Raw genomic sequence first — 17,306 nt, 5'->3', positions numbered from 1 at the left:
GGCAGCACCCGAATTCCCATTTGAATCTCAAAAGTCCAATTGGAACAGGGAAATTAGAAATAATGACACAGTTTAGTCCATTTTCTCTCTATTTTATCTTACCTTAATGTTCAAAATGTGACACTGGTCTTGGTTACACAGCAAGAATGGAAAAAAATAGTAGAGATTTTGTCAAGTTCATAAAAGGTCTTTAATTCCATCAGCAGACTTCAATCTCAATGCACAGGTAAAAGTTAAATCTTCCTGCATGGCACATATTCAGTCCAGTTCAATTTGTTTAAAATCAACTATCACTGCAAAATTAAAATAATCCAAATATGTTGCAGTAATTCCATTAGCCAAGAATCTCAACAGTAACATAGGACAGGTAATCTTCAGGGCAAGGCAGTATAAGTCTATGCAAGTTTAAATCTGACTGAAAGCCCAAAGCCAATTATTTGACACCGCATAGTTCAGATCCGTGTTCTGCTTTCTTACAATTGCCAATCTCAGTAATGGTAAGCAAGTGCTAGTAGTTTCCTTCTCTTCTGTGCAATCCCACTAGTCCCTTTCAAGGTCTAGCTTTGGCAGCTCTAAGCTCTCTCTTCTCCTTCAGTCCAGATGCCTTTTTACCGAAGGCATCTGACCCATTTCCCTAAACTCCTGTATCCCACTTCACTGCTATCTCTGCCTCTTTTCTTCAGTTATCCTAATCTGGCTCTCCACCCATGTATCCCCTTAGTTTGCCTTTATGAGTTTTTAATCCTAGCCAAATCTGCCATTTGTTTCCACCCTTTCAGAATCAGGACTTGATATTTCCTTGTTATTTCCTGCTCTGCATCATCAAAACAGTTCAGTCCATTGGAGGCTTAGGAATATAGGAAGCTGCCGTATACTGAGTCAGACCATTGGTCTATCTAGGTCAGTATTGTCTACACAGACTGGCAGCGGCTTCTCCAAGGTTGCAGGCAGGAATCTCTCTCAGCCCTATCTTGGAGAAGTTAGAGAGGGAACTTGAAACCTTCTGCTCTTCCCAGAGTGGCTCCATCTCGAGGGGAATATCATACAGTGCTCACCTGTGGTCTCACATTCAAATGCAACCAGGGCAGACCCTGCTTAGCTAGGGGGACAAGTCATGGTTGGTACCACAAGACCGGCTCTCCTCTCCTTGACTTAACTACCACAAGCACATAGCACAATACAGTTTTCCCATGTACCTACCATATACGTTGCTACCTTGTGTTTTATGTATTTTTACATATTGGTCTGAGAATGAAACACAAATCTCATCAAAAGCATCCCCCACCCAACAAACAAAAACCAAACAAACAAACCCCCCTCTCCCTAGAATACTGGCCAAAACTTGAAGCCTAGAAGCCAGGTTAGTGGATAGTACAGAACATAATGTACTGCATACAAGTATTGATTTGGGTGTGTGTGTCTTTGTGCGTCTTCTTATTTAAGCATTTGGCAAAACCCTCTCTCAGAGCATTACATGCTCTGCAAACTTGGCAGCCCCTGCAAACTTGGCAAAGAGGCACCTTTTAACATGGTGATTCTCTTTATTTAGCAGGGGGAGAGTAACTGGCCCTATTCCCAGCACAGTACCTCCAGTGACTGTTGCTGGTGTCTGTCTTCTGTTTCTTTTAGATTGTGAGCCCTTTGGGGACAGGGATCAATCTTATTTATTATTTCTCTGTGTAGACCGCCCTGAGCCATTTTTGGAAGGGTGGTATAGAAATTGAATTAATAATAATAATAATAATAAAAACCATGAAACAGAATGGCAATGATCCATGTTTAAAAAGAAGAATCAATGAGGAAATTGGGTTGCATTATCATTGCCTATAAAGATTTTAAATTAATCAATAACTAAATTAAAGTGTAGCATTTTTGCATCTCTTTGTACACTAGTTACTTGAAGCATCAGCCTTCTGGTCTAAGAAGCACTTTGGTGGCAACTTTGATTCATGCATATGCTGTGGTTTCACCACTAAGTTCCAAATTCCAATTCAGAACGTGGTATTGGGCTCCACACATGTAAGGCATAAGACCTCAGGAACTGGTTTTGTAGTTTATACCATATTCAAAATCAAAACCCACCCCCATATTTCCACATCATATTATAATACCCCAACCATCCTTTTCACTTTAAGAAATTACACTAGTATAACAGGTATGTCTATGTTTACTAGCTAGTAAAAAAAAATCTGTACATGTAACAGTTATAGAAAGGGCCTCATTCACAGATTTCTGGATTGTGGAACAAGGAGGCCAAACACATTTTTAAGATATTCAAATATTTTAAACTTCTGTCCATGCAGAACCAAGATTTACTTTAATGACCATTTATTTAACAAACCTGGGTTGCCACTATAGACAATCTCCAAAACTTGGTTTGTTTCACTATGGGTCCCATCCCTTCTCATCTTCCATGACCTAGACATGTCTCTTTCTGAGCAAGACTCTTGTGAGGGTGGAACTACTGAAACAAACCAAGATTAAATCACAATTATTGATTCAGATACATAATTAGGACAAACAGTCCAGCTTTAAATCTTGGGCTGAGATTGTGGTTTGACTGCCTGAAATTAACTATGGCTTGTTGATTAGCACAGGCTCAGACATCACACAAAACCCTGATAAAATCCTGGTTATGTGCGATGTCCCAGAGTCTTTGGAGGCTGTGCTCCCTCCTTCCTTGCCTGCATGTCTACTCCCAATGTAGGTTCAAGATCGGTTGTGATGTCCAAAGCAACTGATCTTTGTTTATTCTAACTTACTTGAATAAACTGTGATATTTAACTCACTTCAAACCTTGGTTTGAGATAATAGTTTATTTCAAGTAAGTAGGTTAGAATAAACCAAGATGTGTCAATTTGGTTGTCATGACTAACCTTGCTTTCAAAAAAATCTAATTCAGAAAGAGATGCTCTCGTAGGCATGGGGAACACAAGTACGTGCTCTTGAGACTTGGGGGGTTGCGGTATGGAGGCAGATTTGACCATGGTTCCCTGTGATGTCTGAACCCACCCATAGAAACTCAGGGGTAGAGCTATAATAGGGCGCACTGGTTCCAAGAACCTATGCTGCCCTACCTCTGGGACCGCCTTGCTTGCCTTCCCTCCCCTGCTGGGCAGCCAGTCCTGAGTTGCCTTCTAATAGGGTGAATCAGAGTTGCTGCTCCGAGCACCGCACCATCCTGAGCCCTATGCCTCACCCCACCCTCAGGGTGGCTGCTTCTCCACCTCTTCCCTGTGGTGCAGCTCTGCTTTACATTCTAGGCAGGCTGTGATGGGATCTTAGAGCAGCAGCAGTTTGCGTGGGAGCCCTCCCTCGCCAGCCGCGATAGAGCTGTACTTTTAAAGTGGTGGCAAGTGGTACACACCCAGGCTGAGGGAAGTGAGGCTGGTCCAGTCAGTGTCATTTGTTGCACTCTCCTGGCTTGACTTGTAGCCAGTTTGTCAGATGGAGGGTCTGCAAGAGAGAAAGCTGGCTCCCCCCCACACACACTTGCATTTGCTTGGGGCTCTGTTTCTCCCACAGGATGGCCCTGGTGCCACCCACCCAAGGTAGAGAGCATGCTGCCGCTGCCACTGGGGAGGGGTGCTGCTTGTGAGAAGACGGGCCACCTATGACCTCTCTACACTACTACAAACTAGCCAATTAGACAAAATAAACCATGGTTCTGTGTGATGTTTGAACCTGCCCACTGGGTCTACTCTCTGTAGAAAAACTAACAGCTTCTGTGTAATACCTCTGTGAAAATACCTTTAAGTGATGAAGTCCTGGTTGTGTTCTATTAAATAGGATATTTGGAGCAGAAATTTTTTAGTGGGGGGAGATTTTCTTTTGAAGTTTATTTCTTTCTTTTGAGCTTATTCCTCTCATTAGAGGCCATGGCTGGTTCAGAAAGACTTAACTTGTACTTGTCTTTCTGCAAACCTATGCCCTTTTCTGAACTTTGCTTGTCCAACATGTTGGGTGTATTTTATATTGTGCAAATACTATAGACCAGTTACAAGACAGCATTAAATACTTGTGTGACCTAGACATAAGTTTTGATCTTCTAGATCTAGTTTTTGATCAGTGCCTATGGTTAAGGAATTCAGCAAAATTGCCTGTGATGTACATGAGCTGGTTTGCCAGGAATCCAACTGTAATATGTATTCTCTAAAGGCAAAGTAAAAAAGAAAGATTATGCCTTTGCCATGATGGAACAGAATATGGATATCATTTGAACACACATAAGGAGGATGCCAAGTCACACGTATTAAACATGCAATGCTAAAATTGTAGAATAGTTAACTTTAGCAATGAAGGGATTGTTAATTATTACGGCAGACTTTTTGAATTTCATTTGGATCTCATAAGGGACTAGAAATCTGCCAAATGAGAACTGGGGGAATGTTTTTTTAAAAAATCTTATAACCTTTATTTCTAGTCATGGGTTCCATGGTGGCAACATTAAGCCCTGTGGGCCATATACAGTACAAGTATTGCATACAGATTTTCTTGGAAAGTTGTTCAAAGAGCTCAAGGCTTTCTGCACTATCAAATAAATGCATTTTCATTAGGGTTAGGATTAAGGTAACATGTAGTGTGTGGCATTTTAACTACTGCACTAGCAACACCAGTCATCTGCTCTGAAGTGGCTTCACCTCCAACCTTGGAAGATGTGCCATCAAATGTTTTATTCTAGGAAGCTAAATTGAACTACATGAATAGTCTTTACAGGATAGTCAGAAGTATGTGAATGATTTCTGTATTGTTCACAAATGCTTTAGAATGGTATCATGCATTTTCCTTTTGAAAGATCATATTCAGTGAAGGCATGGGTTGTTCTTACCTCTGCTTCCAACTGTGCACAAGCACCCTGGGAAGTAGTAGTGTGGGTTGTACTCCTTTAACAAGCAGGGCAGGATTTGATATGTTACTCCTCTTCAGGAGTGCATCATTATGTTCTTTCTCTACTAGAACACCTCTTCAATGTTAACAGTACAGGAGTTAACAAGCATTAAAAGAACTATGTGTGAAAAACGTCTCAGCAGATTGGAGAACTGAAAAAAATCATGATGGTCACATAACGTTATTTGCAGTTTTAACTGCAAATAGGAAAGCACCACAAAAGGGAACAGAACACATTTAAAAAAAAACACCTATCTGAAATGTCTAGTTGCTGTTTCTTGCAGAATAATAAAATATGCAGTAGCCTTATTATGTGTCCTCTTCTAAGAAACCAACAATTTCTAAGGTGAAGTGGACTGATGAATAAAACAGGAATTAATATACATGCCCATTGCACACAGAGATTATGAAAGTCAGAAAGAATTTCATAAGTTAGCTCTTTAAAAAAAACATTGAACATATTTCTGTAATTCCTAAAATAATAAAAGAAATCAGGCACATCTGTTAAATATGTTTAATTTTTTTTTTAAAATAACTGATGGCAAAATAAAATATTTACATCACATCATACCGTGTAAACACGCAATGTCACTGTACAAAGAAATATACATGCAAAATAAAGCAAAACCGACTAAAATAAAATGAAATAATAATTCACAAGCAAAAACGTTATGGTTGGTATGAATACACATCCATCCAGTTTTGAGTAATCCTCATTTTAAAAGTTTCTGTACAACTTTACAAAAAACAAAAAAGAGAAATAAATAGATTACAAGGAAAGCTGCAAACATTAAAATGAAAACTAAAGTCAAGTTATGGCTTGACTTACTCTATGGCTACTTTGCATGGGATGCAGGCTTGGTTTGTTTCAACAGGCAATATGCACACAGAGAAACATGGATGACAAAACACCCATGTCAGCTCACTGAAGTACAGTAAACCATCAGTGGTCTTTATAGTCTACATATTGCCGAAGTCTTAAAAAACTTCTCTCTCTCTTTTAAATTAAAAAAAGGAAATTTCTCTTATATCAGACTCTGGCCTTAATTCATCATGACCATTACTGCTTGGTATTTTCTTCAAAGAGCACAAAATTCATTTAGTTATTATACAGAAAGAAATACACAAATCTGAAAATCCTAAAAAGTAGAGATTGATTTTGGGGGGAAAATAATACTTTGGCTTTTTGAACAACAACAACTAACACACTTCTTTAAAAACATCACCCTACTTTTCATATCCAGTTTGCATTTCATGAAATTTTATAATCCTTTAAAACCAGCTAGACCTTTGAACTAAGTCCTAAGCTAATCCTCAAATTCAACTAATGTAATGACACAGTGATAAACCCTGACCCTCCCCCACCCTACTCCACCCCTGGAAATTCCAAACACAAACAAAATTATAAAGCTCATCATACTATGAATGTGCTTTTTTTCCTATATATTTATTACAGTTACAACAGAGGTCCTCATAAATAGTTGCATAAAATGTTAAAGCCACAACATTGCACATGATATGAAATAAAAAAACAAAACAAAAACAAAATCCCAAAGTGAGTGCATTTACAGTATTTTCTTCCTGCTGTATACTGCTTGACGAGAGAGGTTGGCCTACTGGGCACCAATCTCAAGAGTTCTTTTCTGATAGGTCAAGCTAAAGCTGACCTGAACTGAAGACCCGCACAGTGGCATACCACCATTTAGGGGGAGGTAACAGGGAGAGGAAAAGAGAGGGGGAAAGTAAAGAAACACAGACTGAAGGCAAGTAACAGTCTATTTACAAGTAAGGCCTACATTTTATCAGAGCAAAATGGTTCATTTTATTTGTATGCAAAAATTTTGAGGTTGGATGCACTTATAAGCAGAGTCTGATCTCAGTGCACTGCTATGCAAGATCCACACAGGCGAGGCAACTGGAAAGCTCTATGTCCAAGTGGGAAAAAAATCAGATGGGTCAAAATGGACACCATCTGGATGGGCAGCCATTTTATTCAGTCTTCTCGAAGTGTCAGTGTTTGTATCTTGTCTCTTAATACCAGTGCTTTGAACATAGGCATATTTCGTTTGTCTAAAATCTTGAAAATGCTAGTTAAGATCATTTGCAAAATTTTAATTCTTGTTGGACTTTTTAAAAAAAGGATTTTTTTTTTTGCAGAAACCTGAATAAAATACTGTAGTAAGTGTAAAGTTCTTCATTGCCTTTTGCAGAGTACAATGCTGTAGTCCTCCACCCCAACATAAGGTTTGCACTGCTAGTCCCAAGTACAACTGTGCGTAGATTTACTTGGAATGCATTTCCACACGATGAACACGCTAGCAGCTGATTGGCTTTTTTTCTTCACCCCAAATTCAAGTCAACAGCTGATTGGCAGGAGAGCTTCATCCTCAGTTTGACTGGCAGGTGAAAGAGAATGAGAGAACGCATCAAAGTTAGATTAAACTTTTGGCAAGAGCCTGCTCTGTAAGAAGTTTTTAATGCTACGAATAGGTCGAACATCATTCTGGTGTTTTCGCCGCTCAATGAATGAAGTCAGTCTGGCTATGTCAATGCTGTCAGCACTTTTGGCACTGCCTGGCTGCAGCCATTGCTCCTGGAGGGCCAGTGCAGCAGAAGGACGCTTGGCTGGGTCATCCTGCAATAGGGAACATACAAAATCTTTGGCCTTCTGGCTTACTCCTTTGAAGTAGTCGTCTGGGAAGCTAAAGTCTAAGCGACAAATGTTCAGGCAGGTTTCCTCTACACTTTCATCCAGGAAAGGAGACACGCCACTAAGAAGCACATATGTGAGCACTCCGATGCCCCACACATCTGAGGTCAGGGAGACAGGATTTCCAAGGATAATTTCGGGAGCTGCAAATTCTGGGTTCCCAAGTAACTGGTGGATGTAGTAGGTGGTATTGAGCTGAACTGCATCTCCAAAGTCAGCCAGTCTGATTGTCGCTTTGGCCAAGCTCTTATCCACCAGAATGTTTTCGGGCTGGAAGGTAGAGAGAAAGGCAAATTGTACAGTCAAGTGAAGGCTAACACATTTAAACATCTTGCAATACCCTGAGTGGCACCTTCAGTCGGGGCATAGTCACCACTGGACAAGGACCACAGGGGTCTGGCGCTCCCTCCCGCATTCAGCCAGTGAACAAAGTGTTCACCACTGGAAGAGATGGACGCAGCCTGTTGGTCCTTTCCACCTGGCAAGTGCTTAGTTCACTGGCTGGGTGCTTTCTTTCTCTTCCGAGTAAGCACGAGAAAGAATACCCAGCCAGCAAACAAAGCACTGGCTGGCAAGGACTGAAGGGCCATACATCCCCCCGTCCCCATGATGGCCACATGTCCTGCATTGGTGTGCATCTGATGCCAATGCAAGGAGTGTGGCTGGTGTAGGCCAGTGACACTGGGGTGACCACGAAAGGAGGCAGTGGTGGCTGACACAAAGCTCTCTACGCACCTGCCTTCACCTGAAAAGGACAGCCAGTGCTTGTCAATCATGACCATTTTTAATGGTCAACTTTGTAACAAGCTTGGGAAACTATGAGGACACAAATATGCCCTGTTCTCATAAGCTTCTTAGTGTTAACAGCCTCTATGAAATAAGCGGGGGATGCTGCACTAACATGCCCACTGATTGCACCTTGTCCCTATGCATGGTATCTGCTAGTTGGATGCCCTGAAGTATGTGTTCTGGCACCAATGATTGGTACTGACAGCACTTTGGGGAGAAAAACCTTTTGCCCAGTTCACCTTTAGGTCCAAGTGCACTATTCTGCAGTTATGAAGATATTGTACAGCTTCCAGAATCTCCCTCAGGTACAGCTTGATCTTCCCTTCAGTGAGGTTTTCCCATTGCACAATGTAGTCCAGAAGGCGACCCTGGTTGGCCCTATGGAAGAAGCATAAAAACACAAGTTGTTCACCTGAAACTTATGATCTGTAAGTGATCCATTGTCATTCATAAGCCTGGGTTCTGCACATGTGCAGGAACTCGTAGGAAAAGTTTCCAAGATCCTTGTGCTCATGGCCATTTATTTTGGCGGTTAGAGCACCTCTGCTTTGGTTCCTGGACAACAGCCTTCAAGTGACAATCAGCTTATAGTGTTTCTCCTAGCAGGTGATTTGGATTTAAAAAAACTTACTGCAAGCTTACTGCTGCAGGGAGAATGGGAGGGTCTTATGAATGTCAACAGATCATTTACAGATAATAAAGTTATGGGTGAGCAACCTGTTTATCTGTAGCATGATCCGTTGCCATTCATAAGCCTGGGTGTTTGGTGAGCTTTCCCAGGTGGAGGGTGTAGTAAGCCCAGATCGAGGCACACAAATGGCCAATGCACATGCACGGCGGCCTTCAAGTTGCTGCTTCAAGCAGTCAGAGGATCAAGAAGGCCCGTAAATGGGCCACTGGCCTGAAGAAAACAATGGGGAGAGGGAACCTTCAGTTACTTCCCCCAGCTGTGCAGCCATAACTTTGGAATGCTTTTAAAAAAATTAGAACACCCCTCCCACCTGAGCTGGGCCCAAACCAGTTTGGCCTCAAGCTGAACTGGGGCCCGGCTTGACATGCACAGAACAAAACCTGGCCTGGTTCAGTTGGAGTCAACCCGAACCAGACTTCCTAGTTCCGTGCACACCCCTAGTAAGCTATTGTAAGACCCTCTTTAAAACACCTCTCCCAAAGTTTCCTTCTGCCACTGAGCGAAGGTTAATTATGTAGTGCTTAATGAATGTTAAGTCTGGTGACCAGGTGGCTGCTTTACAAATGTCTTCTGATTGTATGCCTGAAAGTTGTGCTGCTGATGTTGCATAAGCCTTGGTCGAGTGGGCTCTAGTTGTATGTGGGTGCTCTACTTTCTGCACCTTGTATGTCAAAGAGATTAACTCTACTAGCCAGTGGGACAGGCATTGTCTGGATAGGAGATGACCCTTACCGGCATTTATTTATTCATTCATTCATTCATTCTCTATGAGGAGTTGTTTATTTTTATTGAAGTAGAATAAGAGAGACCTCCTTTTATCTAATGAATGCAAAGAAGTCTTCAAAGGCATAGTTGGGTTTCTGAAGAACGCAGGCAGTACTATATCTTGATTTAGGTGGAATTCAGATATTATTTTAGGGAGGAACATGGAGTCCATCCGCACGAGTACCTTGTCCGGGTAGAATCTTGTATACGGAGTGTCAATTCTTAGAGCTGTCAACTCATTCTCTTTGCAGCCATTATGGCCACAAGAAATGCAGTTTTTAAGAGACTAATTTCATGGTAGTAGTAGCCATGGGTTCAAAAGGCAGCTCAGTTAGTGCTGAACCAGTGATAAACTCCACTGTCCAACTGGCTGTCTCACTGAGGGGAGGGAGGCATACATTATTTAAACCCTTCAGAAACCACTTGCAGTCTGGATGGGATAACATTCTGCCATCCCAACCTTTATGTTTCGATGATATTTATTTTAATTTGTTTTATTTATTTATTTTAATTTACGTGTATATCCCACTCTTCCTCCAAGGAGCCCAGAGCGCTATACTACATACTTATGTTTCTCCTCACAACAACCCTGTAAAGTAGGTTAGGCTGAGAGAGAAGTGACTGGCACAGAGTCACCCAGCAAGCATCATGGCTGAATGGGGATTTGAACTCGGGTCTCCCCGGTCCTAGTCCAGAACTCTAACCACTATACCACGCTGGCTCTTTTAAGCAAACATATGCTAAGCCATTGCTTTTTAATTTTGTCAAATATAATAGTACTTGTCCTGTTTGGTCTAATGACCGTAAATACAATACAATACAATACACTTGTCGAATAGTCACATTCTCAGAAGTGAAACCCTGTAAACCTACATACATCTTAAATCTTTTTCACTTTTAAGTGTAGTTATGCCTAGTGGAAGTCTTTCTTTTGTATAGTAGTATGGATGTAGTATCATTCCTCCATTCTGCGATAGCAGATCTGGACAATGAGGCAGTCGCCAATATTTGCATTTCGACTGAGTAGAAGTGAAAACCATGGTTGGCATGGCCACCATTGAGTCAGCAAAATGCAGGAGATATTTTGCTGTAGAATTTTGGTCACAATCCTGCCCAGCAGTGGATATGGTGGAAACATGTAAAAGAATCAATTTTCCAACTACGCTAGAACGCATCTCCCATGGAATGGTTTCCTTGACCTACTCTGGAGCAGTATTTCAGGCATTGCTTGTTCTGGTTTGTCACAAACAGATCCAGTGACAGAGTACCCCAGAAGGTACATTTTGGAAATATATTTCAGATGGATCTCCCATTTGTGGTTTTTCATATCCGCTATTGTCCTGCTCAAATCGTCCGCCAGAGTATTCTTTGTCCCTTTTATGTGCAGGGCCAAAGGGTAAATGTGGTGAGCAATGCACCAATTTCACAGTTGGACACTGAGTGCACAGAGGGATTTGGAGACTGCCCTCCTTGCCTGTTCAAGTAGGCAATAGCAGTGGTGCTGTCCAATTCTATCGGTACCACCTTCCTGCCTTGTATTGGAAGGAATAACTTTAATGCCTGGAGTACAGCTAACAGTTCCAGAAAGTTTATGTGGAGTTTTCGTTGTGGCATACACAAACCTCATGTCTGACAGTTCCCACAGTGCACTTCCTCACTGGATAGGGATGCATCCATGCATCGGTGGTGATCCATGCAGCTGGAGTTGAAGTTTGGAAGGGTACTCCCTCTGCTAGATTGCTTTTGACAGCCCACCATCTCAGGAAATTGTAGGACTGAGTGCAGAGAGGAATCAAAGTTGAAGAGAGCGCATCCTCAGACAGGCATATTGTACTGTGGCATTGCATGAGGCCATAAGCCCCAGTAACCTCTGGATTTAATGTGCTCTTTGTGTTGGTTTGCTCCAGAAGTTTTGAATTAATGCTTTGATTAGTTGTCACCATTTTTTTTTGGCAAGTATGCTCTTTTTGCTTGTGTATTCAGCAGTGCTCTGATGTAACTTCACAGGTTCAGATGTGACTTTTGCCAGTTCACTTGGATTGCTGTGAAATCTGGGACTAACAAACAGAAGTACTTTTTCACACAACGCATAAACAACTTGTGGAATTCTCTGCCACAAGATGTGGTGACAGCCAACAACCTGGATGGCTTTAAGAAGGGTTTGGATAACTTCATGGAGGAGAGATCTATCAAAGGCTACTAGTTGGAGGACTATAGGCCACCTCCAGCCTCAAAGGCAGGATGCCTCTGAGTACCAGTTGCAGGGGAGTAACAGCAGGAGAGAGGGCATGCCCTCAACTCCTGCCCGTGGCTTCCAGGGGCATCTGGTGGGCCACTGTGCAAAACAGGATGCTGGACTAGATGGGCCTTGGGCCTGATCCAGCAGAGCTGTTCTTATGTTTTTAAGACATATGTTATCTGAGAATGTAACTTGTCATTGTCTCGTGCTGCGATAAGCCAATCGTCCAAAGCATGGAAATATAGCAATACCTTCTGTTCGTAGATGTGTGATGATCGCACTCAAGCATTTCATAAAGACTCTTGGTTGACAACCCGAATGGGAACACCTTGTATTGGTACAATGCATTTCCTACAGTGAACCTTAGGTACTTTCTGTGGCTTTCCTGTATGCCGATATGGAAGTATGCATCCAAATCCAACATTCCATAAGATTGGGCAGTAGCTGAAGTAAAACCTTTTAGTCATGTACTTTTAAAAAATGTTTTTCCATTGTTATCTATGTCTTCGCTGAACAAGCCCTTTCCATCAAATGGGTGGCCTTCAATCTTGTTTCATTTCATTCTGAAGGTTTGCTGACTGTAGCCAAGCATGCCACCTGACTGACACTGCTGTGGACAGAGCCCTTGGCTCTGTTTCTGCCAAGTGCTTTGCAGTACTTAAATGCCATCGTGTGCTGCTAGTGGACTTCACAAAAGGTGTCTGCAAACCTTCTTCTGAACTCTTCATCAATCAGAGTCTGAGCTTCTTGCTGTACTTTTCCCCACAGGGAATGATAATATTTCACCATGTAGGCTACATAATTTTTATGATCATGGAGTAGAATACATTTTTCTTCCCATGGTATCAATCTTGTTCCCACTTTATTGACTTGTGCTGTCTGCTAGACTTTGTTGAAGTCAATAACTAATGAGTTAGGAGTCGGGTGCCTAACTAAGAAGGGGCTATCCTTTTCTTGAACCTGATAAAGTCCTTCGAATCATTTAGAAGTTGGACTAGAAGTATGAAGCACTTCACGTGCCGATAGAGCCACCTTGGATATCACAGGAAGCGATTTGGTTTGCGTAGAATGAGATATTGTCATAAAATCATATACAGGATCCTTTATATCCAACGTCTGTTTTTTTAATCTCAAGACCTGAGGCTTCAGACATCTCTGAAACTTGTATGGGTAGGCCTTCAATTCCTCTGGCTGGACATTTTATTCTGGAGACTGGTCCAAAAGGTGTTCAGTGCCTGTAGACTCAGCCTAAGAATCTGATGTGGAGCTGTAATCATTCTCTCATGAAGCTTTCCATTTCTTCTGTTGTACCACTTGTGCAAAAGGTGCTCTTGGCATTGTAGCCAGTGTCCACAGGTGTAGATGTTTGGGTTGCAAAAGGTACAATTTCTGGCAGTGAAGGTGTTTGAGAGGTGGCCATTGCAGCTGTTGAAACTTGTGTAGTGATGACAGTAACTACTGGTGAGAGTTTGACTTGAGTGTGAGCTGCAATTGGAATTGGAACGTTAAAAGAGGAGCTTGAGTTGTCTTGAGATCCAAAGAATGGAGATTGTCATCTCTCATTTGTTTCATAGCAGAAACCTGTTGCACTTCCCAGAGATGATATTCCTCGTAATCATATGGAAGTCTTGAGGATGCAGTGATCTACGCTCCCATTGGTCCCGCAATCTGTTGGGAGTTCTATTACCACGGGAGCAGTCATAAGTGGCAGGTGAACCCCAATGTCTGGTGCATTTGCAGTGTGAAGCACATTGTGAGTATTATCTTCCAGTACCCTCAGTGAGGAACCTATTTCTAATGTGAGATGTAGGTCTTGGAGAGTAAAAACGTGCAGGCAACATTGATGGTGTCTTTGGTACAGCCAAAACTTCATCATCTAAGTCTCCCTCCACATCTAGCCCTTGGCTGAGAAAGCCTTTGAACGTGGATGCAGATGGAGTACTTTCTGAGGAGTCAAGGAAAGATTGATTGAGAAGTAACTTGATCCAACGCAGTCCCCATCTCTTGCATTGAGGTCTGGTCTTTGAGATTAATTATCCGAGACACTGTTTCTTGGGGTGCCTTCTCGATGCCAATGGTGACTGGTGAGGTGTTCCTCCCTTAGATACTGAAGGCAATGTTGCCTGGCATGTCTGCAGATTGGTCACTGAGGAAGTAGAAATCTCAACATGTCGAATCTTATGATCTGTCAGCATTGAGGGTGATTTTGCTCTCTGTGTTGTTGGGATCAAGCTTGGTGTCAATGACATAGTGGGTATGGCCTGTGGCGTCAACCGACAGCAACGTGGAACGTGTGCCCAATGTAGCAGCGGAAGCACTTGTTTCCTGCAGACCACTAGGGGATTGAGTGTGTGTTCCTGAGTCTGAAGGAGAGGCAGCACTCTGATCCCAGTGTCTCTTAGCTGAAGGGGAGGTTGCAAAGTTTTTCTCCGAAGATGTGCGCTGCTTCTTATGTTTCCTATAGTGGGTCGAGGTTGATGAATTTTTTGACAAGTCAGCAGGGCACTTGAAGATATGCTCTGTTGACATGGAAACCCCTGTCAAAGTCATGGGTTGGGCTCAAGTTGACATGATTTAAATGGAGGTGGAAATTGAGGCACTGGAATTGATAGAAAAAGTGCCTGTTTGTAGCTGCGCAAAGCTGGCACTCTATTCTTCAGAGTGTGGTGGGGAAATGACGAATAGATCTTCCAAGTCGTCATGTTATGTTTCTCGCCCAGGCACAAAAGACAAGAGTAGTTGCAGTTTGTAGATGGAAATTTGCCCCTGCATTCAACATATCTCTTAAATGTCTCTTTAATGCCCATCAGGATTAAATCAAAAAATTGTGTCTGATAGGAAAAAGAATAGTTTGAGAACAGTCCAAATCAAAGCCAAAAATATTACTAGCTTCCCATTTTCTTTACACTCACAGAACCAACCTAAAAACCAAGGAGCACAGACCAATGAGATATTTGCTAAGGCAGTCAGAAAGGAACTAAAGCAGCAGCACTCAAACCGCCAAAATAAACAGTTGCGCCGAGCACGAGGGGTGGAGCGTGAGAGCCACAAGGAGCTTGGAAATTCCACCTGTGAGTTTCTCCACAGAAGCAGAACTCAGGCTTATGAATGGCAATGGGTCATGCTACAGATGATAAATTCAACTGTCCATATTTGAGTGAACACACACACACACACATCCACCCACCCAAGTTTAGCTGCAAAGTTTCTAGCTTTACATAATTGCTGCTCACAATTTTCAGCTTATTTTTTCCTTTTTCAAACTGGGTAATGAACCTTCATATTGTTTAATCTATCATAGAGAATAATAAGCTAGATTGTTTCTTGAATTATGGTTTTTGTTTTTGGTGGTGGTGGGGGGAGAATCATTCCCCCCACCCAAATAATTTTGGTGTTTAACTTTTCATGTGTTTTATGTTCAATTTAGTTTTAAGAAATTAAGAACATCTAGAAAGAGAGAATATAATATAATGATGATCTACTTTCAACTAAAATGCCCTCAAATGATCAGGAATCTCAGAGGATCTTGGGGAATCTTACAGTAGAAAGAAGAGTAGACACAAATACCCAAATCTTTATAAATACCTACATTTCAAGGAGAACTGGATTTTTATATTCTGCAAGGATAACAAACTCCCTTCTTTTATGGGCAATACTACTCTTGCCACAATATCTAATGCTCTATTATAAACCACAGGCAGTCATTCTTGAGGGGGTGGTGCCAATCCTTGGGAGGCATGGACTATGCTGCTTGCTTGAGATTTGGTGGGTCTTGCCCTTTATCACACAAGCCATCTAATCAAGCCACTGCTGCCCACCCACTTGCCTGCATTGCTGACTACCTGGCAAAGGGAAAGGGGATGCTTTTTGCTGCACCACTGCCAGTGTCACAGCTCCCTGGGTACAAGCTGAGTGGGCAGCGCCCCCTCCTGGCTTGTCTCTGGCTTCCTTCCTTCCATCTTCCTGCTCAGTGTGTTCTATCTCCTACTCCTCCTTGCCTCCCTACACTCTGTTACTGCTGCAGCTGCTCAGATGGGAGTATCCATCCTGGTTTCTCAAGTGACCAGACGCAAAACAGAAAGTAAGTAGTGCACGTGAGCATTGCCTTGGCTGTGCTTGCGTCTGGCTGTTTGTAGAGGGAAGCTCCTTGCAGCACCATTAACAGCTGCCTCTGAGTGAGACAGGTTGGCTGGCCCCGAGGATCACAGGGCCTGCACTGCTGAGGGGAGGCGGCAGGCATTGGGCAGGCTCCGAGCTCCTCAACTCTTTCTCCTCTCTCACTGTATCCTCAAACTAGTGCAGGCTAGTCATTTGCTGGTCATTCAACCTGGCAAATGAGCAGCCTGTGCGGCTCAAGTTAAAGCCGGGGCTTTGCACTTCTCGGATGGGGTGGGTGAGGCAAAGCCAAACTTCACCTAGGGCCCCAAAAATCCTAGGGCCAGCCCTGACCATATGCTTGAGCAGCCAAATGCTTGAGAGTCGGTTAATTCATGCACTCGACAAAGGATTATTGCTCTAATGCCCCAAAGAGCAGAGTCATTCCCATCTGAGAACCTAGAATATGTTAAGAGGCTTACTATTCAGGCTCAACAGAAAGGTTGCTTCTGAAGAAGAATGGCTTCAGCAGATATGGGGCAAAGATTGTACTGTCTAGAACCTCTATGCTCTTGGGAACCAGACATGGTCCATAGGTTCTCAGATGATCACACCCGATTTAAAAATATAGCAAAGTACAGATCTGCAAGGAGCAAAATATTTGCATTAAAGGCCACACACATCTCTAACACCAAGATGTAACTTGTGGAAGTCTCGTAGGTATCAAGAAGGCCAACAAGCTGAGGGTGTTGGAGATTCTGCATTATTCCAAGTTCGTGCGTGACCTGATCTCGTTTCATCAGCTTTTTATTTACGAACTTAGCGGCTACTTCTCGCTTGGTTCCCTTTTGATCACATCTCTTAATGACAGAAAACCTGCCCCTGAGGAACAAAAGGTGAAAAGAATGAAATCAATTCAGTAAGACAATGAAAGCTTAAGAGAGAGTTATACTGACTTCCAACTCTCCCACTTGCAGACACACACATTCAAAGTTGGTCTTGAAGGGAGAATGCCTTCACTTTTTGAAATGGAACGAAACTGTCCAATTTCTGGAAGTAATACTAACAATATATTACCAAAATAATTAGTACTAGCTGATCTGGCACAGAGCATCTGCGTCCCTAGTTCT

The 17,306-nt window shown here is 42.4% G+C and overlaps 1 protein-coding gene across 7 annotated transcripts in view; it reads right to left on the bottom strand.

Annotated features, from left to right (window-relative positions):
• Nucleotides 1-5,387: 5,387 nt before the first annotated feature.
• TRIO (trio Rho guanine nucleotide exchange factor) overlaps nt 5,388-17,306 on the bottom strand; it is a 371,831-nt gene continuing 359,912 nt past the window's right edge. For all 7 annotated transcript variants that reach the window (XM_053242690.1, XM_053242687.1, XM_053242689.1 and 4 more), the window contains 3 exons: nt 16,858-17,058; nt 8,626-8,764; nt 5,388-7,867 (listed from right to left, as the gene is read on the bottom strand). In XM_053242690.1, coding sequence (XP_053098665.1) covers nt 7,325-7,867; nt 8,626-8,764; nt 16,858-17,058 — 883 coding nt within the window. In that variant the 3' untranslated portion in view covers nt 5,388-7,324. The remainder of the gene's footprint in view (nt 7,868-8,625; nt 8,765-16,857; nt 17,059-17,306) is intronic.

The sequence above is a fragment of the Hemicordylus capensis genome, chromosome 4, assembly GCF_027244095.1.
Source record: "Hemicordylus capensis ecotype Gifberg chromosome 4, rHemCap1.1.pri, whole genome shotgun sequence".
Classification (NCBI taxonomy): domain Eukaryota; kingdom Metazoa; phylum Chordata; class Lepidosauria; order Squamata; family Cordylidae; genus Hemicordylus; species Hemicordylus capensis.
This window is presented reverse-complemented; position numbering and strand designations above follow the sequence as displayed.